General features: G+C 36.5%; 1 protein-coding gene and 1 pseudogene across 10 annotated transcripts in view; one reads left to right on the top strand and one right to left on the bottom strand.

The window, feature by feature from the left end:
- MYO9A (myosin IXA) overlaps positions 1-26,356 on the top strand; it is a 262,701-nt gene that overhangs the window by 29,661 nt on the left and 206,684 nt on the right. For 8 of the 10 annotated variants that reach the window (XM_057723183.1, XM_057723186.1, XM_057723189.1 and 5 more), the window contains exon 2: positions 19,078-19,988. In XM_057723183.1, coding sequence (XP_057579166.1) covers positions 19,149-19,988 — 840 coding nt within the window. In that variant the 5' untranslated portion in view covers positions 19,078-19,148. Of the gene's footprint in view, positions 1-7,556; positions 7,666-19,077; positions 19,989-26,356 lie in introns of all 10 variants that reach the window. The other 2 variants (XM_057723180.1, XM_057723187.1) reach the window with 2 other exon arrangements.
- On the bottom strand, positions 8,527-9,144 carry LOC130845660 (60S ribosomal protein L17-like; annotated as a pseudogene).

Raw genomic sequence — 26,356 nt, 5'->3', positions numbered from 1 at the left:
CTAACTGGTATCCCTCCCTGCTTCTGCCCCTTCCTCCCTCTCTCCTCTAATCCACTTTCTTTCAAGCAAGTGGAATAATCTTTTAAAAACATAAATCAGGTTGTATCATTCCCTGTATATAAAAACAAAACAAAACAATACAATACCCTAGGCTTTCTATTACATTTAGAATAAAACCCCCACTGCAGAGTACTACACAATCCAGTCCCTTCCTACCTCTGACCTCATCTCTCATCATTTTCTTCCTTGAATAGATTGCTTCAGCCACACTAAACTCTTTTCTGTTCATCAACCATGTGAAGTTTGTTTCTGATTTTGTACTGTCTGTTCCTCTTTAGCTTGGAGTATTTCTCCCATATGTAGCATAGTTGGCGCCTTCATTGTCGAATAGTCTTCTTACCACCTCCCAGAAGCTCCCTGAGTGCTACTGATAACTAAAATAACACACCCAAGCCTTCTAGTATAATGATAGACAAGCTCCTGCCCACAGGCCACATCTGGCAGGTGGCCTGTTTTTGTATTGTCTGAAAGCTAAAAATGGTTTTTACATTTTTGAACCTTTAAAAGAGTAAAAGAAGACCCACAAAAAACCTGAGTATGTGACAAAGGCTATATGTGATACACAAAGCATAAAATATTTACTATCTGGCCCTTCACAGGAAAAGAACTTCTAGCTATAAAAAATTACTTTGTTCATTTGTTTCCTTGGTAATTTTTTGTTGTTGTTGTTCTCAGAATGCTTAATTGTTGAAGAGTTTTGGAACATTGGTTAAGGAATTGACCAACAATAGTTAATGAAAGGAACATTAGAATCATTGTTAAAAGGATAGAAAAGCAGGACACATAAAAAATGTAGTAGGGACAAAGACTAAAGTGTCTGTGGGCTTCTTTCAGAGTGGACAAGAAGACATAGTCTGTTCAAAGGATCTACTGCTTGTGAAAGCCCCTCAGAATATGGAGGACTCAAATCTGAGCTTAAAGTGTATGTGTGAAACGTATACTTTGAAGTGCTTGAGAGTATGCACATCCGAAAGGTCACTAAGTACCTGGAAGATATCATATTATGGAAGCATGTGTTCCGTAGACAAAGTATAGTAGAGTTGAAAGATTCCAAGGCCAAATTAAGTGCTGAATTCTGATTGCACAGGCTTAAGCATGTGGAAAGTAATGCTGAGTCTCAGTATTTTGATGTGCATTTTCTAGTGATTGAGTATATCTTGTCAATAAGACCTCCAAGATATGCAGACATCTATGGAGCTCCTAAGTGGATCAGCCTATAGATGAACTTCCCTAGTATCTGATTCTTATTGAAAGTCAAAGGGAGTGGGGCTCATATGAAGCATATCTTGAAAGAAATGGAAGGAATAAAAATTTATGAATATATAAATTAAGAAAAGGAAGAAGTCTCTCTGTTTTGCTCATTCCCGTATTTACTGCTGGATGTAATACATGTTTCTACTTTTTATCACATTCTTTACCTACTCTCCTGTCTGCTTTAACAGCCAGATAGTGGTTTATCACAAATCATATAATTGCTTATGAATCTCTATTATATTATTGGTTCTGTTGATAGTGGGGATCATGAGGTATAACCCTTTGTTTCACATATTATTCAACAAACTTTTTTTGAGTTTCTACTAGGTACTAAATGTTGTGTAGCAGATATAAAGACAAAAAAGTACTCTGCCCTTAACAAACCTATAGACTAGTAGGGGAGACTACCAAATATGAACTAAGCATTTAGGTATACCATTTGGAGTTCAATGGCAAGGCTAAGCTCAAACATCACTATTGCAAAGAAGCCTTTCTTATGACCCCAGTGCGCCTCCTAGTCTCCTGTTATTATTTACCAGTCCCTATGCCAGAGAAAACCTAGTACTGAGACTTGATCTCTGCTCTTTAAGAGCATTTGGTTTCATAGAGGAAATATGATATATCCCTTGTCAACTATAATATGAGGCAGTTTATGACAGACAAAGTAGCATAATGGTTAAGAACCCAAATTCTATGGCTAGACCACTGAGGTCCAAATCTTGGCTTTGCCATTTACTAGCCTGTAACCTTAGACAAGTGGCAACCTCCATGTACTTCAGTTTCCTGCTTTTTAAAACAGGGATACTAATAGTATACATTTAATTAGGATTGTTATGAGGATTAAGTGATTTAAGCACATAGTAAATGCTATATGAGTATTTATTGCTATTATTATTAATTATCATCATGTTTCTTGTTTATGCTAAGTATAGCAAATTGGTTGAGAAATTGGGACCTGGTTTCTAACTCCAAGTCATCCATGTACTGGTTATATTATCTCGGAAACATCACATAACCTCTCTGGAATTGGTTTCTTCATCCGTAAATGAGGGTTATAGCATACGTTTCTTATTAAATGAAGTAATACATATAAAACACAGCACAGTGTCTAACTGTATATTCTCAATAAGGAGGAGATACTTTTCTTAAAACTGTGAATGAAATAAAGGAAATGTTGCAGAATTCCACTTCGGAGAAGTGAAGTACTGCTGAGATGTATAACATATTCTTGATTTACATTGTTTTACTCTGCTAATTTTCTACTCTGTAGAAACTCCTTCAAATTTACTCAGTTACAAAACAATGCATAGTTTAACAGAATGAACTCAAAATGGGATAAAGACCTAAATATAAGACCTGAAACCATAAAACTCCTAGAAGAGAACATAAGGAGAACACTCTTTGACATGAATCATAGCAATATTGTTTTGGATTTGTCTCCTAAGGCAGAAGAAACAAAAGCAAAAACAAATGGGAGCTTGTTAAACTTAAAAACTTTTGCATAGCAAAGGAAATCATTGATATAATGAAAAGACAACCTACTGGATGGGACAAACTGTTTGCAAATGATATGACTGGTAAGGGGTTAATAACCAAAATATATAAGCAGCTCGTACAACTCAATACCAAAAAAACAAACAACTTGATTAAAACCTGAATAGATATTTTTCCAAAGAAGACATACGGATGGCCAAGAGGCACATGAAAAAAATGCTCAACATTGCTAATAATTAGAGAAATGCAAATCAAAACCACAATGAGATACCTATAACTGATTCACTTTGCTGTACCATAGAAACTAACAACTATACCCCAATAAAAATTAATTATAAAAAATTAAAAACCCACAATGAGGGGACTTCCCTGGTGATGCAGTGGTTAAGACTCCATGCTCCCAATGCTGGGGGCCTGGGTTCAATCCCTGGTCAGGGAACTAGACCCCACATGCATGCCACAACTAAAAGTTCTCATGCCATAACTAAGGAGCCCTTGAGCTGCAACTAAGGAACCCACCTGCTGCAACCAAGGAGCCCTTGAGCCTCAACTAAGGATCAGGCAAGCTGCAACTAAGGAGCCTGTGAGCTGCAACAAAGGAGGCTGCCTGCTGCAATTAAGACCCAGTGCAACCAAATAAATAAATGAAATAAATATTTTTTTAAAAAACCCCAATGAAGTATCACTTCCTACCTGAAAAATGACTGTCATCAAAAAGTCTATAAGTAACAAATGTTGGCAAGGATGTGGAGAAAAGGGAACCCTAGTATGCCGTGGTGGGGTTGTAAATTGGTGCAGCCACTATGGAAAACAGTATGGAGGATACTCAAAAAACTAAAAATATAACTGTTGTCTGATCCAGCAATTCCACTCCAGGGTATATATCCAAAGAAAATGAAAATACTAATTTGAAAACATTGCACCCCAGTGTTCGTAGCAGTATTATTTACAGTAGCCAAGATGTGGAAGCAACCTAAGTGTCCATCAACAGATGAGTGGCTAAGGAAGATGTGGTATATATATACAATGGAATATTAGCCATAAAAAATGAAATCCTGTCTTTAGCAACAATGTAGATGGACTTAGAGGGTATTATGCTTAGTGAAATAAGTTGGAAAGATAAATACTGTATGTTATCACTTATATGTGGAATCTAAAAAAACAAATGGGTGAACAGAAACAGACTTACAGATACAGAGAACTACTAGTGATTACCAGTGGGGGATGGGGGGAAGATAGAGGTAAGGGATTAAGAGATACAAACCACTGTGTATAAAATAAATAAGCAGGGACTTCCCTGGTGGCGCAGTGGTTAAGAATCCTCCTGCCAATGCAGGGGACATGGGTTTGATCCCTGGTCCGGGAGGATTCCACATGCCTCGGAGCAACTAAGGTCATGCGCCACAACTACTGAGCCTGTGCTCCAGAGCCTGAATGCCACAAAATTATTGAAGCCCACGTAGCTAGAGCCTATGCTCCACAACAAAGAGGAGTCACCGCAATGAAGAGCAGCCCTGCTCGCCACAACTAGAGAAAGCCTGTGTGCAGCAATGAAGACCCAATGCATCCAATAAATAAATAAATAAATAATTTATTAAAAAATAAATAAGCAATGAGGATATATTGTACAGCACAGGGAAATATAGCCATTATTATGTAATAACTTTAAGTGGAGTATAATCTGTAAAAATATTGAATCACTGCATTGTATGCCTGAAACCAATAGAATATTTTAAATCAACTATACTTCAATAAAAAAATAAATCTTTGGAATAATATTTAATTTAGATGCTAATTTTTGTACTTCCTCAGGTATTTAGAGATTATGGTAAGTGTAATTTTGAGACATTCTTATCAATAGTACTTGCAATATCAGATTGATATTTATTACATGGAGTACCATTTTAACTTCAAATAACCAACTTCACTAGTTATGCTAAAGTTTTTCCTCTTTTTTTTTTTTTTTTTCTATTTTTTAATTTAATTTTATTTTTTTTGGGGGGTACACCAGGTTCAATCAACTGTTTTTATACACATATCCCCATATTCCCTCCCTTCCTTGACGCCCCCCCTCGATTCCCCCCCACCCTCCCTGCCCCAGTCCTCTAAGGCATCTTCCATCCTCGAGTTGGACTCCCTTTGTTATACAACAACTTCCCACTGACTATTGAGATGTAACATATAGTAAGTGTACAAGTATTCGGTGTTCACAGTTTAAAAGTTACATGTGTATACCTGCTTATGTACCATCTAAATCAAGATAGAGAATGTTTATAAAACCCCATAAGGCTTCCTTTTGTGCCCTGCCTCCAAAACTCCTCCTCCCCTAAAGGGAATCATGCTTCTGAAGTTTATAACCATAGATTTATTTTGTCTGTTTGTGAACTTCATATAAATGGGATAATTTAGTATGTATCTTCTTGTATCTGGCTTTTTTTCACTCAACATATGTCCGTGAGTTCATGTTATATCAGTAATTTGTTCTTTTTTTTAATGCTGTGTTGTATTCCATTTATTAATTTTATTGTTGAATATTTTGATTGTTTTCATTTTGGAGGCTATTTTATGAATGGAGTGGCAATGGACATTCTTGTACAAATCTTTTAGTAGACATAGTCCATTTTGATGGAGGTTTGAAGTATTCCATTGTGATTTCAATTTGCATTTCTCTGATGACTGATGATGTTGTATTAGTCAACTATTACTGCTTAATAAACAACCTGAAAACTGCCGGTGGTGTACAACAGTAAGCATTCATTTGTTGGTCATGATTTTGTGGGTCGGCTGGGACAGCTCTGCTCTGTGTACCCCATCTTCCTAGTGGGACTAAAAGGCTAGTTGAGGCATGTTCTCATGGTGGTGGCACAAAGTGCAAGAAGGCTTATCTAGCTTACCACACATATTTCAAGACCTTGTTTACATCATGGCTGCTGACCTCCCACTCTAAATTATTATGTGTCCTAGCCTAAATTCAAGGAACGGGGAGGTATACTTCCCCAATGGACACTGAAGGTAGGTAGTGAATATTTTTGAACAGTAATCTACCACAGATGTTGAGTTCTTTTTCATGTCTTTATTGGCCATTTGGGTATTTTCTTCACAGTCACTCTTCTATATATATATGTGTATAATATATATATATACACACATATATATATACACACACACACATATATATATAGTTGCTGGGCATGCTTAGTGTATCTGTAACATTGATTACCTCCTTAGGAAAGGACTTTGATTACTTGCTCATTTTTAAAGCCACACACTGTCAAATTGTTGAAAATAGCTCTCAAAGAAGTCAAATAAAATGGTGTATATACATGAAAACAGATGAGAAAGTTAGTAGGAGAAAGCTACAGTGAAATTTAATAAAATAGCTACCTTAAGCAATAAAAATGATTGGTAAAATACATGAATTAATGTGGATTTGCATTTGTTTATTACTTTAACAAATATATTTTTGAGCTGTGGATACCTATGGCAAAGAAGACAAGTCTTTTCCCTTTAATGGGAAAGTCAGACAATAAAAATACAAATAAATAATATTCTAGGTAGTGCATCAAGTCCTCTGATCAAAAATAAATCAGGGCAAGGACAATAGAGTGGGGAAAGAGGGTTATTTTAGATAGCATAGTAAAGAAGAGCCTTTCTGAGGAGTTGACATTTTAGCATAGACCTCAGTGATATGAAAGAAGGTTCAGGCAGAGAGAGCAAGAAGGAAGCATAGAGGTGCTGATTCAGGTATAAGTTTAAACACAGAAAAAAGACCAGTGAGGCTAGACTGGAGTGGAGTGAGGGAAAGATGGTTAGGCCACAGTAAGAAGTTTCAATTCTATTTGTGTTATGGAGAGCCATTCAGGGTTTTGAATAGGGGAGTGGCAAGATCTGATTTACCTTTAAAAAGGGTGATTGCCTGTTCTGTTGTGTGTAAAATAGACTATAGTGGAGCAATGATAGAAGCAAAGATATCACACTTCAGGTCACTCAGATGAGAGAATGATATTCAAGTTCAGATGGGCTTGAACTAGGTGATAGAGATGGAAATGATAAAAACTGGTTAGATTCAGGATATATTTTAAAGGCAGACCAATAGTAATTATTGATGGATTGACTCTAAGAGGAACTTCCTTACAAAATTCCTTACAGGAAAGGGGTTGGAAAAATTTAAAGGTAATGCATTAGTTAGGGTGGGCTAAACTACTGTAACTAAACAACCTCCAACTATCAGTGGCTATACTCAATAAAATTTTATTTCTTATTTACTTCACAATCCAATATAGGTGGCTGGGATTGGGGTGATGGTGGGTACTCTTCTCCACGTGGTCAGCGGGGACCTAGGGTCCTTCCATCTATTGGCTCTGTGTCCCTTAGGATCTTAGAGCTTTTCCCTGGACCCTGTGCATTCTTTTAGGAGACAAGGAAAGGCAGACCTTTATTTTAGGGGCTTTTATTGGCTCAGCCTGAAGGGGATGTACATTACCCCTGCCCACATATCATTGGCATGGGATTTGACCACATGGTCACATGTAACTAACTGCAAGGAAGGTTGGGAAATAAAGTCTAGGAAAAGGAAGAAATGGGTTTGTAAGAAGAGTATCTGGGGACCTTTGGAAAAAAAAAATCATCACAAACTCATAGTTTGCAGAGTTTAAAAGTACGGATATTTACGTATCTAAATAAGTTACATGTATGTTTGTATACATATATATCTAGTTTTACACACTTTGCTTTATTGTGCTTCACAGATACTGCATTTTTTACAAATTGAAGTGGCCACTGCATCAAGCAAGTTTATTGGCGCCATTTTTTCAACAGCATGTGCTCGCTCACTGTGTGTCTTTGAGTCACATTTTGGTAATTCTCTCAATATTTCAAACTTTCTCATTATTATTATATTTGTTATGGTGATCAGTGATCTTTGATGTTACTATTGTAATCGTTTTGGAATGACAGAAACCATGCCCATACAAGGCGATGAACTTAATTGATATATGTTGTATGTGTTCTGGCTACTCTACCGATTGGACATTCCCCTCTTTGCTCTCCTCAGGCCTCTCTGTTCCCTGAGAGATATAACAGTGTTGAGATTACACCAGCTAATAACCCTGCAGTGGCCTCTAAGTGTTTAAGTGAAAGGAAGGGTCGTATGTCTCTCACTTTAAATCAAAAGCTAGAAAGGAAGGCATGTAGAAAGCTGAGATAGGCTGAAAGCTAAGCCTCTTGTGCCAGTTAGCCAAGATGTGATTGCAAAGGAAAAGTTCTTGAAGGAAATTAGAAGTGCTACTCCAGTAAGCAACACGAATAAGAAAGCAAAATAGCCTTATTGCTGATAAAGAGAAAGTTTCAGTGTTATGGATACAAGATCAAACCAATTACGGTATTCCTTTAAGCCAAAGTCCAACCCAGAGCAAGGCCCTAACTCTCTTCAGTTCTGTGAAGGCTAAGAGAGGTGAGAAGCAGCAGAAGAAAAGTTTGAAGCTAGCAGAGGTTGGTTCATGAGGTTTAAGGAAAGAAGCTGTCTCCATAACATAAAAGTGCAAGGTGAAGCAGCAAGTGCTGATGTAGAATTTGCACCAAGTTATCCAGAAAATCTAGCTAAGATAATTAACTAAGGTTGCTATGCTAAACAGCAGATTTTCAGTGTAGATGAAACAGCTTGCTTGCTTGCTTGCTTGCTTGCTTTTTCTTTCTTTCTCTCTTTCTTTCTTTCTTTTTGCTTTTACATTTGCATTTATTTTTTTGTGGCATTTATTCCCGGGCCATAAGTTTCTGTTTCTTCAGTTTCTTCTGGGATATCTTTTTCTTCTGTGCAACCTCCTCTTCTGGTTTAAGAACAATCTGTTCTTTCTCAGTAAGAATCATCTCAGTGTGGCAGGGAGAGCTCATGTATGGGTTAATCTGACCATGAGCTCTGTAAGTCCTTCACCGCATCTTGGGGGCTTTGTTCACCTGAATGTGCTCAGTGACCAGAGAATCTACATCTAAGCCCTTAAGTTCAGCATTACTCTCTGCATTTTTGAGCATGTGCAGTAAAAATTCAGCACTCTTTTTGGGCCACCGACCCTGTGTCCAGCCCCACAGTTTGGCCTGGGCACACCTACCAACTCCACCATTGTAAGGACGGAATGGCACACATTGTTTCTTTAAAGTGACATCCTTCAGATACTTGGTGGCTTCTTGGATATGCATACCCTTAATGGCCTGGGCAGTTTCACGAGTGTTCTTAAAGTGAACGCGAAGATTTGAACCTCTTGACTTGCATGACTTTGTGGGGTTTTCTGGGTCAAGTGAATAGCGAACCATTTTTAGAGGTCACCTCAGGCTGCTTGCCGGAAAAGCTGAAACAGCTTTCTATTGGAAGAAGAAGTCATCTAGAACTTTCATAGCTAAGAGGAGAAGTCAATGCCTGTTTTCAAAGGACGTGCTGACTCTCTTGTTAGGGGTTAATGCAGCTGGTGACTTGAAGTTGAAGCCCAGTGCTTATTTACCATTCCAGAAATCCTGGGGCCTTTAAGAATTATGCTAAATCTACTCTGTCTATGCTCTAAAATGGAACAACAAAGCCTGGATGCCGTCACATCTGTTTACAACATGGTTTACTGAATATTTTAAGCCCACTGTTGAGACCTGTTCAGAAAAAATGATTCCTTTCAAAATATTACTGCTCATTGACAATGCACCTGGTCATCCAAGAGCTCTGATAGCAATGTGTGAGATTAATGTTTTCATGCCCCCTACACAACATCCATTCTGTAGCCCGTGGATCAAGGTGCAATTGCAACTTTCAACTCTTATTATTTAAGAAAAACATTTCATAAGGCTGTAGCTGTCATAGTTAGTGATTCCTCTATGGTTCTGGGGAAAGTCATTTGAAAATCTTCTGGGTAGGATTCACCATTCTAGAAGCCATTGAGAATGTTTGTGATTCATGAGAAGATGTTGAAATAGCAAAATACACAGAAGTTTGGAAGAAGCAGATTCCAACCCTCATGGATGACTTTGAGGGGTTTAACACTTCAATAGAGGAAGTAACTGCAGATGTGGTGGAAACAGCAAGAGAATTAGAGTTAGCAGTGGAACCTGAAGATGTGACTGAATTGCTGCAATTTCGTGATAAAGCTTGATTGGATGAGGAGCTGCTTCTTATGGATGAGCAGAGAAAGTGGTTTCTTGAAGTGGAATCTACTCCTGATGAAGATGCTGTGAAGATTATTGAAATGACAACAGAGGATTTAGAATATTACATAAACTTAGTTCATAAAGCAGCGGCAGGGTTTGAGAGGATTGACTCCAGTTTTGAAAGAAGTTCTGAGGGTAAAATGTTATCAAACAGCATTGCATGCTACAGAGAAGTCGTTCATGAAAGGAAGTCAGTCGATGCAACAAACTTCATTGTTGTCTTAAGAAGTTGGCACCCCAACCTTCAGAAACTACCACCCCGATCAATCAGCAGTTATCAGCCTTGAGGGAAGACCCTCCACTAGCAAAAAAGATGACAACTTGCTGAACGCTTCAGTGATGGTTAGCAATTTTTTAGCAATAAAGTATTTTTTATTTGAGGTATGTACATTTTTTAGACATAATGCTGTTGCATACTTAATAGACTATAGTATAGCATAAACATATCTTTTATAGCATATAGATTTTATGGGAAACTAAAAAATCTTTGTGAGTTGCTTTATTGAGATACAGCTTTATTGCGGTCTGGAGTGGAAAACTGCAGTATCTCCAAGGTGTGCCTGCATATGATTATACACTAGTATGGTAATAAATATATTTCTTGTAAAGCATATCAATTGTAAATACTAAAAAATGAAGAAACATGAGTATTATGAATACTGCTTTCTCAGAGTCATTTTTCTAAAGTAAGTTCAAATGTTTAAAAGCTCTCTCCTCATGAAGCAGTACAAGTAATGTTTTCTCAAATGGACCCTACCTTGTTAGTAGAATGCTCTCCTTTCAAAATGTGCTGGTGAGGCTTTTGCTTTGAGTGAAGCTGTAGCAAAGCTAGATTTTTATTTTTCAGGTACACGTTTGCCTGATTCTATCCTTCTAATCCTCTTGCTACTGAGTGATAATATATGATCCTGCTTGCTGACGTTCATAAATGGATCCCTATGATTAAAGCAAGTATAAAGAGAAAAGACACCTCTTTTTTCTTCCTAAAAAACAACTTTGGGAAACTTGATAAAATAATAGCAACAATGCATATTTTTTGAAAATTAAGTTTTATTAGCTCAAAGACACAAAACTGCATTAAAAATCTTTAGTGGGAGGGTGGGGGGGAGTTAAGGGAGGGAAGGAATATGGGGATATGTGTATAAAAACAAATGATTGAACTTGGTGTACCCCCCCAAAAATAATAAATAAATTAAAAAATATATATAAAAAATCTTTAGTTATTTCCTTTTATCTTTTTTTACTGAACTTCTGATTTAAAGGAAACTGTATTCCGATCTGTTTCCTTCACCATAGTTTTTCTCTATAATTAGTCTCTTCTAACTCAGTCCAGTGAATAACATCATAAGCTAGCCTATTCTGAACCACACCCTACTGACCACAGCAACTGTCTCACCACACTGTTTTTCTCTGTTAGCATATACTTTTGAAATAACTGCTTTGGGACAGGGCATAAGAAGAATATTAAATAATTTTCTTTATGAAAATATAGTAATGTCTGATTTCTACATAAGTGCCAGTAATTCTTAATATGCAGTTTTATTTTATTTTTACAGTTAGTCATTTATCCCCACATCATTATTGAGTAGTCCCTTTTTCTCTGCTGATTTGAAATATCATCAATTATAGATTTTTTTTTCTCTTTAAGCCTTAATTTTCTGTTTTGAAAGGTAATACTTTGTTTCCTGTCTCAGAGAATTGCTGTTCAACTCAAAAGAAGTAATGCACGCCAAACTTATTTTGATGAAAACTATAAAAGGAAAATTTGAAGATTTCCCCAAAGACTAATATTTTGGTCCATTTTTTAATATATGTATACCTTTTTTAAAAAAATAAATAAACTTTATTTATTTATTGGCTGCATTGGGTCTTCCTTGCTGCACAGAGGCTTTCTCTAGTTGTGGTGAGCAGGGACTACTCCATTGTGGTGTGTGGGCTCCTCACTGCAGTGGCTTCTCTTGTTGTGGAGCACAGGCTCTAGGCACGTGGGCTTCAGTAGTTGTGGCACGAGGGCTCAATAGTTGTGGCTCATGGGCTCTAGAGCACAGGCTCAATAGTCGTGGCACATGGACGTAGTTGCTCCATGGCATGTGGGATCTTCCTGGACCAGGGATTGAACCCATTTCCCCTGCGTTGGCAGGCGGATTCTAAACCACTGCGCCACCTAGGAAGTCCCTGTATACCTTTTAATACAATTTTATAGTTTATGTTTTTTAATTCAACATTATATTGTACATCCTTTGCCATATTTCTGCATAGTTGTTACTACAAATATCCTTCACTATCCAAATCTGTTTAATTCTTCAGTTTTGATAGTGAATTTGGATATATGAGGGGTACTGCCTTATTTGAATTTATTTGGTTACCCAAGTGGATAGCAAATAGCGTGATAGTGAAGGACGTATCCAAAAGTATATTCGGATATATTTGGTTCCTGAGTTGAGATTGTGAGATTTTTGGATATGAGGAATTTGTATAACAGGGATACCTATATTATCAAAGGATATTGTACTAAACCTGTTGCAGAGGGTTCTTTTGATGACAGAGAACAGAAACCCAACTCAGAGTGGCTCAGGGAATAAAAAGGGATTGATTGGCACACTTAACAAGGAAGTTCAGTGGTTGAGTTTATCTGAGGCGCAGCTGGATTCAATGGCTCAGTGTTGATAAAGTTTTGCTGTGTTTTGCAGTAAAATTTCTTTTATTGCAGAGAGGCTTCTGTGCATTCAGAAAAGTCAACTGCCAGCAGTTCTAGATTTACATCTTTCTAGAGTAGCAGCCCTAGTGGGGAAAAAAAAATGCTTCTTTCGTAATAGTTACAGCACATTTCCAGTGGAGAATCCCAGTAAGCAGGGGGAATGGAATAAACTGGCTGGGCCTGGGTCACAACTAACTGGGGGATGAGGTCAGTCCATTCAAACTGTGTCAAATGACGAGGAAGGAGGAGTAGTTCTTCAAAGGAAAACACAATACTTTCAACAGAAGAAGGTATAGGTTACTTACTGGGAAGACTAAACTGATAGATGTCCATAAGATACCTATGCTATAATGTGTCATATGATAGTTCATTTCTTCCATCATCTTTTCTTTTTTTTCTTTTTAATAAATTTATTTATTTATTGGCTGAGTTGGGTCTTTGTTGTAGTGTGCGGGCTTTCTCTAGTTGCAGTGAGCGGTGGCTACTCTTTGTTGCAGTGCACGGGCTTCTCATTGTGGTCTCTTGTTGCGGAGCATGGGCTCTAGGCGCGTGGGCTTCAATAGTTATGGCGCACCAGCTTAGTTCCTCCGCGGCATGTGGGATCTTCCCAGACCAGGGATCAAACTCATGTCCCCTGCATTGGAAGGAGGATTCTTATCCACTGTGCCACCGGTGAAGTCCCCCTGTTTAACTTCTTATAGTTCTTTCCTGTTTTCTACTTTTTAGGTGTAAAACCTAGTATTACAGTATGTAAGGGCTAAAAAGGGCCTTAGAGTTATTTAACTCAACTTTTTCCATTTTGCTTGAGGTTATTTTGATTATGCCAACTGTCTTTTGGCTAGAATTTACATGGTGTATCTTTTTTTTTTTTTAACTTTTAGGTTTTGTATCCTCATATTTATACGTGTGTGTCTGTTGAAAGCAGCACATAGGTGGATTTAAAAAGTCTGCTCTGACAATCTTAGTCTTTTAATAGGAGCATTCACACCTAATACAGTTACTTATATATTTAGTTTGCTTTCCATTTGTTCCATCTGTTCTAAATGCGCCCCCCCGCCTTCTTTTGAATTGATTTTTTTTTTAATCATTCCATATTTTCATTCCAGTAGTTGCAAAGTTGGCAAACTTTTTCTTTAAGGGCCACATAGTAAATGTTTTTGGCTTTGTACACTATATGGTCTCTGTCATAACTTCTTAATTCTGCCATTGTAGTGGAAAAGCATCCATAGGTAATAGGTAACAGTATAAATTATAGAGGACTAGATGTAATCATCCAGGTAGATGAGCACTGTGTTGAGACCAGAAACTGGGAGAATATTTTTATCTTTAAAGTGAGGTAGTGGAAGAGAAACTGGAAGAGTGATTCAGAAAAAGAACGAACCTGTCAGGAAGATTATAAGAAAAATAACTGTCATGTGAGGGCTGTTTTAAGAATGAGAAGATGGCTACCTTAGTCAGATGCTACAGTGTGGTGTGTTAAGATGAGGCTCGAGAAGCTACCTTTGGGTTTGGCAACTTTATGGTAATTGGTGATATTTTTAAAGAACATTGGCTGTAGCTTGCTATGTGGAAAGCGTGGTAAGGGAGTGGAAAGTGGAAATATAGACCATTGATTCCCAAATGCTGTTCTCCGGACCAGCAACAAAAGAATCGCCTAGTTTTCCCAACCTCAGAACCATTATTGGGCCTAGAGTATATTTTTAAAACTTTCCCCAGATGATTCTGATAAACGCTCATGGCTTGCTGTCAAGATGTATTTGTGAGGAATTTTTTTTGGCCGTGCTGCAAGGCTTGCAGGATCCTAGTTCCCCAACTAGGGATTGAACCTGGGCCCCCTGCAGTGGAAGCGTGGAGTCTTCGCCACTGGACTGCCAGGGAATTCCCTATGAGTGATATTTTGAGGCAACCCCTTCTTTCTAAGCACAAAGCAATGACCGATAAAGTTACAAAAAGAGAAAACCGAACTAACGTAAATGGGGCTCAAAAAAAGGCAAACATTTCTATCTTGGAAAGAGAATAGAACACGAGGAGTGAGAGAGACTTATGGCCGGGAACTTGCAGAGAAAGCAACTGAGAGCCAAAAGGCCTCTTTGAGATAATGTGGAAGTGTCATTGGAACTGGGCTCGTTGTTGGTAACCATGGGCCAGGGTTCCTCTATTGAAAAAGGTATTTCTGAGTTTAATTCTGGGGCTGCCATATTATTTGCCTTTATCGATCAGACTATAGTTACGCAGTGCATCTCCTGGAATAGTACAGAGCACAGCCTGTGTGACTGTAAGGAGTAGCTTTGCTGCTTTCTATTGCCAGAGGCCGCAGTTTATATGAGGCCTTGTATCTAGGGATTCAGGAGAACACAAATACAGCTTTACAGCTAGAAACCTCCTAGATTAAAGCATATCCTTACTGTTACTGCAGGACAAATCTCCTGATTTGAATAGATCAACTGTAGGAAAAATATTTATGAGATAACTAGGGAAATTAAACACTGACAGTTGTATTAAAATATTAATTTTTAAAGGTGTGATTAATGGTATTGTGGTTGTGTTAAAAAAACAGTAAATAGTGGGTTCTTAGTAAATATTGGTATGAAAAACAGAAGTCTTCCATCAAAAAAATGCACCTATGAAGCTAAATTCTCAAATTGTCATCTAATGCTGAGAAAAATATGAAATAAAGTCAATCAGAAGAGCAATTCACTCTGCACCTGTGAAGCTAAATTCTCAAATTGTCATCTAATTCTGAGAAAAATATGAAATAAAGTCAACAATCAGAAGAGCAATTCACTCTGATGACATTAAAATATTAGTCTGAAAAATATCAAATTATATTTAGGATTTTCAAGGAGGTAAGTAAGTGAGTATTATCTCTTAAAACAATTATGAAATTTAAATAGAAAAAAGATTGTGTGAATGTGAAAATGACAGAAACCTTAGAAGTGAAAACAGTGTGATTAAAAAAAACAACATGGTGTTCATGAATTGGGAAGTCAATAGGATGTCAGTTTTTTCCGATATTAATCTATAAAATCAGTGCGGTATCCCATCAAAATGCCAAAAGGTTTTTTCATTGTAGCTGATACGCTGATCTTAAAATTTTTATGGTACATAGCCAAAGTAACATTAAAGAGGAACAAATTGAGGTGATATGCCTTCCAGATATCAAAACTTATTATAGAGGTGTAATAATTAAGATAGACTTATTGATGGATAAATAGACTGGTAGAAAAGATTACAGAGCCCAGGACAGATGGACACATATGGAATTTGCCACATGACAGAGGTGGCATTATAAGTCAGTGGGGAAAGAGTAGATTCTTAGTTGTGGTGCTGATTCAGTTGCTAATCTGAATTGATTTGAAAATCATCACGAGCACTGTCTCACAGCATACATGAAAATAAGTTCTGTGTGCATTAAAGACCTAAATAAGAAAAGCAAAATTTAGGGCTTTTAGAAGAAAATATAGGATAATAACTTTATATCCTTTGGATAAAGGAAGATTTAAAAAAATATACACTAGGAGATAATACTATGTAGGTTTTAGAGCCAGACTGCCTGCCTCAAATCTCAACTTTATTATGTTCAGTCAAGTTATGTAAAATTTCTGTGTTTTCTCATTTGTAAAATGAGAATGATGATGAAAACAGTCCTCAGGAATTGTGAGGATTAAGGTAAATAATCCATGTGCAATGCTTAGAAAAAGGACTAGTACAAATAAGCACATAAGAGTTAACTGCAATTGTTGTTAATGTTGCTTATTAAAAAAGAAATAATAACCTGTAAAGGATTGATAAATGTATTAAAAATAAAACTTCTCTATAACAAAAGGCAACATGAACAAAATAGAAAGATAAGCTACAGAATGGTAGGAGAGATTTGACACTCATTCATTCAACTGAAAATTAATATTCAGGATATATGAAAAACTCATTCAGATTAATAAGGGGAAGACAAGTCAAAAAGGGGAAAATGAATAAACAATCATAGCCCCAGTGGCAAATGATAGGATAATTGTTGCCCCTCATCCATGGTCATCAGGGAAATACAAATTGAAATAATGAAATACCTTTTTACATTTCTTATGTTGGCAGAAACTCAAGTCCGATAATACTGACTTTTGTTAAGGAGGCAGAGAAACACGAACTCTTCCTACACAGGCTGTGAGAGCATTTTGTTCATATCTAGTAAAGTTGAAGGTGCTCAAAACCCAGCAATTCCATTCTTAGGTATGAAGCCCAGAGAAATTCTAGCAAAGGTACATGAAGAGACATGTATGAGAATTGCAGCATTGTTTTAATAGTGTAATACTGGAAACACTTTGTGTTCCCTGGAAGGATTTGGTGTAGTAGGTTGATAAATTGTGATATAATTAATAGTAGATTAATAAATTGTAGTATAGCCATACAAAGGGAATTTTTAGGACAGTTACAGGTTCACAGCAAAATTGAGTGGAAGGTACAGAGATTTCCCTGCCCCCACATATGCATAGCCTCACCCATTATCAGCATCCTCCGCCAGAGTGGTACCTCTGTTACAGTTAGTGAGCCTGCATACAATGTCATATTTCTTGGCAGTTAATGAGCTTTACATGTATCACCATTTATAGATAGAAAAGACAGTGTTAAGTTATAGTGAGATGCAGACTATTTAGTATGACACTTTTTTTTATAAAGCTTAAAAAATGGAAACAATACTGTCTATAATTTATGGAGACTCACATATGTAGTAAAAATATAAAAACATGTATGGGAATAATACCAACCTTAGGATAATGGTTACCTCTGCAGAGCAAAGGAATGAGCTTTAATTATCTCTCTAGTATTTTGTTTGTTTATAAAATGATCTGGAGCGATTATAGCAATTTTCAAACGTTGAATGTGGGTAGTAGATACATGGCTGCTTTTTATATATTCTGTAGTATTCTCTGCTTTTGAAAGATCATCTAGGAAAGAGGTAAGCAGAGTTTCTTCAGCAGAGAGGACTTTGACAACAGTAGTGTAGTAGTATGAGAGAAGCAACTGAAGGTGTTATTCTTTATTAAAAAAATAGAATCTATATGTTAAGGGATGCAATAAGTAAAAAGGGAAAGATGGATAACATATGGGAGCGGTTTTGTTTTTAAAGTAACATTTTAAAAAATTTATTTACTTATTTGGCTGTGTCGGGTCTTAGTTGCAGCCCACGGGATCTTCATTGAGGTGGGCGGGCTTCTCTCTAGTTGTGGCACAAGGGGTCCAGAGAGTGCGGGCTCAGTAGTTGCAGCATGTGGTCTTAGTTGCCCTGCAGCATATGATATCTTAGTTCCCATGTCCACTGTTGTAAGGTGGATCCTTAACCACTGGACCACCAGGAAAGTCCCTTGGAGCAGTTTTTTGATGGGGCAAGTTACTGATGGAGGTGCTAAGAAATGGGTTTTATTAGCCACGGGAAGGATCTGAAACATATTTTCTCTATAGACAGGAATGGAAGAACTGAGATGAGATGAAAATAGGAATACATTTTGAGTTGGAGAAGTCATTTAAAAGAAATCACTATTTTCTCAGTGAGGTGTAAAAGTTGAAATCATTCTTCTAGAGGTATGATATATGTGGGGTTTGAGGAAATTGAAAGGATATGCAGAATACTTGTAAGAAATGAAATAAAGTTAGATAAAAAAGGTAGCATTGGAGGAAAAGGGAAGGTTGAATAAAACTTGTAATGGTGCCTAGTTGCATAATTTTGTCAGCTTTGTTCAGCAAGCACCAGGGGCAGGACCAATTTTGTTTCTCCCTTTACATCTTCACCTTAAGGAGGACAGAGTCCAGAAGTCCTGGAAAATATGTCTGTTGTATAGCAGGTTTCTCTCATTGTTTTCTTGGTTGTAACTTCATCTAGTTTAATTTCTGTTTATCTGATCTCATCTTCTCACTGTTTTTAATTTCACAAATTTTTCCTCTATTGATGACAGTCTTTCTTGGTTTTGCTTTACCTTTAAGAGCTTTTGGGTGTGGGGTGATTAGATTTGTGTGATTGTTCTGTCCATCTTAATCCAGTCTTCAATAAGGTTCTTTTCATTGACTCTAATCCCAGGTACCTTAGAAACATTCAAGATATAATACAGAGCAAAGTAATTTTTATTTTTACTCTTTGGGTTGTGAATTATTAATATAGCAAAACATTGAAAAAATTTTTGGCTATTTTAGAAAGTGTCCATATATGGACAATAACATAATACATTATGCGGTCTCAATGAGACTGTTTTCAAGAACCGTTCCTATACAGTTAGAAGAGTCAGGATTTTTTTGTTTTAAAAGATGTAATCAACATGATTGTTAAGCTACTTTTTTTGAGCATCAGAAAGCAGTGATTGTGTAATATGACTTCTTAATGTTGAACATCTTTTATGTTGCAGTTCTTTTGCCATGAAAATGATTTGCGCAGTCTTGAACACATACTATTCATGCTGATGGGACAGGATCCAATATGAATATAAGTGATGGAGGAAGACGACGCTTTGAGGATAATGAACACACATTACGTATATATCCTGGGACAATTTCAGAAGGGACAATCTACTGTCCAATTCCTGCCAGAAAAAACTCCACAGCCGCTGAGGTGATTGACTCTCTTATAAACAGACTTCATCTTGATAAAACAAAATGTTATGTTCTAGCAGAGGTAAAAGAATTTGGTGGAGAAGAATGGATACTCAATCCGACAGACTGTCCAGTTCAGCGAATGATGTTGTGGCCCCGAATGGCTCTGGAAAATCGCCTGAGTGGAGAGGACTACCGTTTTCTTCTGAGAGAAAAAAACCTTGATGGATCAATCCATTATGGCAGTCTTCAGTCATGGCTGCGGGTAACAGAAGAGCGTCGCAGGATGATGGAGCGGGGTTTTCTTCCACAGCCTCAGCAGAAAGACTTTGATGATTTATGTAGCTTACCTGATTTGAATGAGAAAACTCTCTTAGAAAACCTACGAAATCGCTTTAAGCATGAAAAAATTTATACCTATGTTGGCAGTATTCTGATAGCTATTAACCCATTCAAGTTTCTTCCTATTTATAACCCCAAATATGTCAAAATGTATGATAACCACCAATTGGGAAAACTTGAGCCTCATATTTATGCTGTGGCTGATGTAGCTTATCACGCCATGCTTCAGCGCAAAAAGAATCAGTGCATCGTGATTTCAGGAGAGAGTGGTTCTGGGAAGACTCAAAGCACAAACTTTCTTATTCATCACCTTACTGCCCTCAGTCAGAAAGGATTTGCCAGTGGAGTGGAACAAATTATTCTTGGAGCTGGACCAGTACTTGAGGTAAGTGTTGAGAAATACTTTTCTTACTCTTAAACATATCTTTAAAAAAAATTAAAATGTTAGATGTGAGAAAATGAAATGAAACTAAATAGAAGTATAGACATCATTTTTAGTTACCAAGGAAAACTGGACGATAGGAAAGCAAAAAGGGCAGTGTGACAGTGGCAATATTTTTTTCAAAGAGTATCTTTGGGCCATAGTGATGCAAAAGAAAGAGATGATTTGAGTCAGATGTATCCTTTTGTAAAGGGAGTTCACAGGGGCCGGACTCCTGCCTGTAATTGGATTGTGGAAATAGGTAGTTGGGAAAATACTCTTGTCAATATATTTTTATCTTTGCAGCCTTAAAATCTGTGACTACGATTGAAATTCTAAGGGTTCATTTTTGAAAATGTAGAGGATATGGGAAAATTTTTTTAGTTCTATTATGTTTTAGAAGTAATACCATCAAGGATGGAAAGGAAAGAGAATACAGTATTTTTGTTTTAAAGCTGAAAGGAAAGATAATATTACTTATTTTTTTAAAAGAGATTTTGTGAGGTATAATTGTACATATTTAAAGTGTACAATTTGATAAATTTGACATATGTATATACCCATTAAACCACCACCACAGTCAAGATGCCGAACATATCCATTTTCCCTAAAGTTTTCTCATATCCCTTTGTAATACCTCTTTCTCACCCCTTCTAGCCCACTCATCTACAGGAAACCACTTATGTGCTTTCTGTCACTGTAGGTTAGTTAGTACATTCTACAATTTTACATAAATGGAATCATATAGTATGTACTGTTTTATGTTTGACTTCTCTCAGTTGGTATAGTTATTTTGTGTGTGTGTCAATAATTGATTCCTTTTGCTAAGACAGTATTCCATTGTATGGATATGCTACACTTTGTTTATTCATTCATTTTTTGATGGGCATATAGGTTGTTTGCAGTTTTTGGCTATTACACACAAAGTATTCAAGTTTTTGTAAAGACATACACTGTCTTTTCTCTTGGGTAAATAGCTAAGAGTAGAATGACTATGTCATATGATAGGTATATGTTTAACTTTTAAAGAAACTGCCAAACTTAAATATAAATTGTACATACCATTTTGTATTCCCACCAAGCAGTGTATACAGTTCCAGTTATCCTTGCTAACCCTTGATACAGTCATCCTTTCTAATTTTTTTTAGCTATTCAAATAGGAATACAATGGTGTCTCATGATTTTAATTTGCATTCTGTAATGACTAATGATGTGAGCACCTTTTCATGTGTTTATTTGCCACCTATATATTTTCTTTGGTGACGTGTCTGTCAAAATCTGTTGCCCAACTTGTTATTGTTGTGTTTTGAGAGTTCTTTGTGTATACTGGGTGCAAATCCTTTATCAGACATATGTTTTGAAAATATATACACATTTTCTCCCAGATTTAACCCTTTCTTTTTTAAAATTAAAATTAAAATTTTTTTATTTTTAAATTTTTTTATTGAAATATAGTTGATTTACAGTGTTGTATTAGTTTCTGGTATGTAGCAGAGTGATTCAGTTATACATGTACATATGTATTCTTTTTCACATTCTTTTCCATTATGATTTATTACAGGATATTGAATATGGTTTCCTGTGCTATACAGTAGGACCTTGTTGTTTATCTATTTTATATATAGTAGTTTGTATCTGCTAATCCCAAAGTCCTAATTTATCCCTCTTCCACCCACTTTCCCCTTTGGTAACCATAAATTTGTTTTCTGTGTCTATGAGTCTGTTTCTTAGCAGTGAGAAACTTCCCAAAAAAGGGACTTCCCAAGTGGTGCAGTGGTTAAGACTCTGTGCTGTCAATGCAGGGGACACAGGGTTCAATCCCTGGTCCTACATTCTGTGTGGCGTGGCCAAAAGATAAAAAACAAAACAAAAAAAACTTCCAAAAACAAAAAAAATTGCCCAGGACCAGGTGACTTCACTGAATTCTACCAAACATTTAAAGAAGAATTAACACAAATCCTTCAAAAATTCTTCCAAGAAATTGAACAGGAGGGAGGAACACCTTCTAATTTTATAAGATCCCAAATATTTCACCGATACCAAAATTAGACAGACACCATAACAAAAGAAAACTACAGACTGATATCCCTTGAAACACAAAAATTCTCAAGGAAGTACTAGCAAACTTAATTCAGCAAAATGTACAAAGAGGTATACATCATGGTAAAGTAGGATTTATATTAAGGAATGAAAGATTGGCTAAACAATGCAAAAATAAATGTAATATACAACAGATTAAAGAACAAAAGCCACACCATCATCTGAATAGATACAGAAAAAGCATTTGACAAAAACAACATTCTTTCGTGATTAAAAAAACAAAACAAATGAAAACACACACTGTCAACAAACTAGGAATAGGAAGGAACTTTCTCAATCTGATTAAGAATACCTGTTAAAAACATAGGTTAACAACATACTTAATGGTGAAAGACTGAAAACTTTCTTCCTTTGATCAGAATGAATATCCAGATATCTGCTCTCACCCATTTCTTTTTTTTTTCTTTTTTTGTCTCTTTTTTTTTAATTGCAGTATAGTTGATTTACAATGTTGTGTTAGTTTCTGGTTTACAACAAAGTGATTCAGTTATACATATATACATATTATTTTTCATATTCTTTTCCATTATAGGTACTGACTATAGTTAGTTCCCTATGCTATACAGTAGGTCCTTGTTTATTATCTGTTTTATATGTAGTAGTGCGTATCTGCTAATCTCATATCCCACATTTATCCCTCTCCCACCCCCATTCCCCTTTGGTAACCATAAGTTTGTTTTCTATGTCTGTGAGTTGGTTTCTGTTTTGTAAATAAGCTTATTTGTGTCATATTTTAGATTTTCCATATAAATGATATCATATGGTATTTGTCTTTCTCTTTCTGACTTCATTTAGTATGATAATCTCTAGGTCCATCCATGTTGTTGCAAATGGCATTATTTTATTCTTTTTTATGGCCAAGTAGTATTCCATTATGCATATACACCACATTTTTATCCATTCATCTGTCCATGGACATTTAGGTTGTTTCCATGTCTTGGCTATTGTAAGTAGTGCCACTATGAATATAGGGGTGCATGTATCTTTTTGAATTAGAGTTTTCTCCGGATATATGCCCAGGAGTGGTATTGGTGGATCATATGGCAACTCTGTTTTTAGTTTGATTTTAACAAACACATCTGTGGGAAAAGACTGTTCTCAGTGAGTGATCTTCCAGTCAGCTCAACTGAAGATAGTCCTTAGAATGAGGTTTTCTAGGAAAATGCCAAATAGGTCAAATTCTGACAGTTATCTATGGGACAGGGCTTTGACTCTAACCCTAGTCTAATCTTTCCAGTGGCTTCTAGGCTAGACTGCTTAAAAAAAAAAAAAGGTTATAATTGTAGGGTGTTGGTTTTCAGTGTGGAGCTAGTAAGAGGAAATTGTTAATCAGGTAAGTTAAAATGCCACTAATGCCTGCTTTTCTTACCGAGATCAGCTGTTTTCCTTGATTAAATGTTCTTCCACAAAGGATTATTCCACACCTTTTGTTAATTTCCAGAATTATCAAAAAGTTGATTTTGACAGTTTTTGTTAGTCATTTCTTTTATGAAGGGGAGAGGAGTTTCAGAGATCTTTACCATTTTCTCTGATCTCAGCCTCAGTAAACTTTTTCTTATAGTTTTTTATTTTATTTATTTATTTTTTGCAGAAATATGTAATTTTATTTTATTTTATTTTATTTAGGCTCTTTAATGCAATATAATTGCTTTACACTCTTGTACCAGTTTTTGAGGTACACCAAACTCAATCAGCTGTATTTATACACATATCCCTATATTCCCTCCCTCCTGCGACTCCTCCCCACCCTTCCCATCCCTGCCCTCTAAGGCATCACCCATCATCAAGTTGATCTCCCTTTGTTATACAGCACCTTCCCACTAGCTATCTGTTTTACAGTTGGTAGTATATATATGTCTATGCTACTCTCTCACTTCATCCCAGCTTCCCCTTCACCCCCCATCCCCCCAACCTCGTGTCCTCCAGTACATTCTCTGTGTCTGCATCCTTATTCTTGTCCTGTCACTGGGATCATCAGTACCATTTTTTTTTTTTTTTTTTTTTAAGATTCTGTATATATGAGTTAGCATACAATATTTGTTTTTCTCTTTCTGGCTTACTTCACTCTGTATGACAGACTCTTGGTCTATCCACCTCATTAAATATAGCTCCATCTCATTCCTTTTTATAGCTAAGTAATATTCCATTGTATATATATGCTACATCTTCTTTATCCATTCATTTGTTGATGGGCATTTAGGTTGCTTCCATGTCCTGGCTATTGTAAATATTGCTGCAATGAACGTTACGGTACATGTTTCTTTTTGGTTTATGGTTTTCTCTGGGTATATGCCCAGTAGTGGAATTCCTGGATCATATGGTAGTTCCATTTTTAGTATTTTAAGGAACCTCCAAACTGTTTTCCATAGTGGCTGTACCAGCTTACAGTCCCACCAACAGTGCAGGAGAGTTCCTTTCTCTCCACACCCTCTCCAACATTTGTTGTTTCTAGATTTTTTGATGATGGCCATTCTGACCGGAGTGAGGTGATACCTCATTGTGGCTTTGACTTGCATTTCTCTAATGATTAGTGATGTTGAGCATCTTTTCATGTGTTTGTTGGCCATCTGTATGTCTTCTTTGGAGAAATGTCTATTTAGTCTTCCGTCCATTTGTGGATTGGGTTATTTGCTTTTTTGGTATTAAGCTGCATGAACTGCTTGTATATTTTGGGGATTAATCCTTTGTCTGTTGCTTCGTTGGCAAATATTTTCTCCCATTCTGAGGGCTGTCTTCTTGTCTTGTTTATGGTTTCTTTCACTGTGCAAAAGCTTTTAAGTTTCATGAGGTCCCATTTGTTTATTCTTGATTTTATTTCCATGATTCTAGGAGGTATATCAAAAAGGATGTTGCTTTGATGTATGTCCTAGAGTGTTCTGCCTATGTTTTCCTCTAGGAGTTTTATAGTGTCTGGCCTTACATTTAGGTCTTTAATCCATTTGGAGTTTATTTTTGTATATGGTGTTAGGAAGTGCTCTAATTTCATTCTTTTACATGTTGTTGTCCAGTTTTCCCAGCACCACTTATTGAAGAGGCTGTCTTTTTTCCATTATATATTCTTGCTTCCTTTGTCAAAGATAAGGTGCCCATATGTGCTTGGGTTTACCTCTGAGTTCTCTATTCTGTTCCATTGATCTTCCTTTCTGTTTTTATGCCAGTACCATACTGTCTTGATCACTGTGGCCTTGTAGTATAGTTTGAAGTCAGGAAGCCTAGTTCCACCAACTCCATCTTTCCTTCTCAAGATTGCTTTGGCTATTTGGGGTCTTTTGCATTTCCATACAAATGATAAGATTTCTTGCTCTAGTTCTGTGAAAAATGCCATTGGTAATTTGATTGGGATTGCGTTGAATCTGTAAATTGCTTTGGGTAGGATAGTCATTTTCACTATGTTGATTCTTCCAATCCAAGAACATGGTATGTCCCTCCATCTGTTTGTGTCATCTTTGATTTCTTTCTCAGTGTCTTATAGTTTTCTGCATACAGATCTTTTGCTTCCTTAGGCAGGTTTATTCCTAGGTATTTTATTCTTTTTGTTGCAATGGTAAATGGGAGAGTTTCCTTAATTTCTCTTTCTCCTCTTCCGTTGTTAGTGTATAGGAATGCAAGAGATTTCTGTGCATTAATTTTGTATCCTGCTACTTTACTAAACTCATCAATTATTGCTAGCAGTTTTCTGGTAGAGTCTTTAGGGTTTTCTATATATAATATCATGTCATCTGCAAAGAGTGACAATTTTACTTCTTCCTTTCCAATTTGTATTCCTTTTATTTCATTTTCTTCTCTGATTGCTGTGGCTAAAACTTCCAAAACTATGTTGAATAATAATGGTGAGAGTGGACACCCTTGTCTTGTTCCTGTTCTTAGAGGAACTGCTTTGAGTTTTTCACCATTTAGGCCAATGTTGACTTTTGGTTTGTCATATATGGCTTTTATTATGTTGAGGTAATTTTCTTCTATGCCCATTTTCTGGGGAGTTTTTATCATAAATGGATGTTGAATTTTGTCAAAAGCTTTTTCTGCATCTATTGAGATGATCATGTGGTTTTTATCCTTCAGTTTGTTGATATAATGTGTCACATTGATTGATTTGCATATATTGAAGAATCCTTGCATCCCAGGGATAAACCCCACTTGATCATGGTGTATGATTTTTTTAATGTGCTGTGGGATTCTGTTAGCTAGTATTTTGTTGAGGATTTTTGCATCTATATTCATCAGTGATATTGGTC

Source organism: Hippopotamus amphibius, chromosome 2, assembly GCF_030028045.1.
Source record: "Hippopotamus amphibius kiboko isolate mHipAmp2 chromosome 2, mHipAmp2.hap2, whole genome shotgun sequence".
Taxonomy (NCBI): Eukaryota; Metazoa; Chordata; class Mammalia; order Artiodactyla; family Hippopotamidae; genus Hippopotamus; species Hippopotamus amphibius.
Note: the sequence above shows the minus strand (reverse complement) of the source record. Positions and strands in the feature narration are given on the sequence as shown.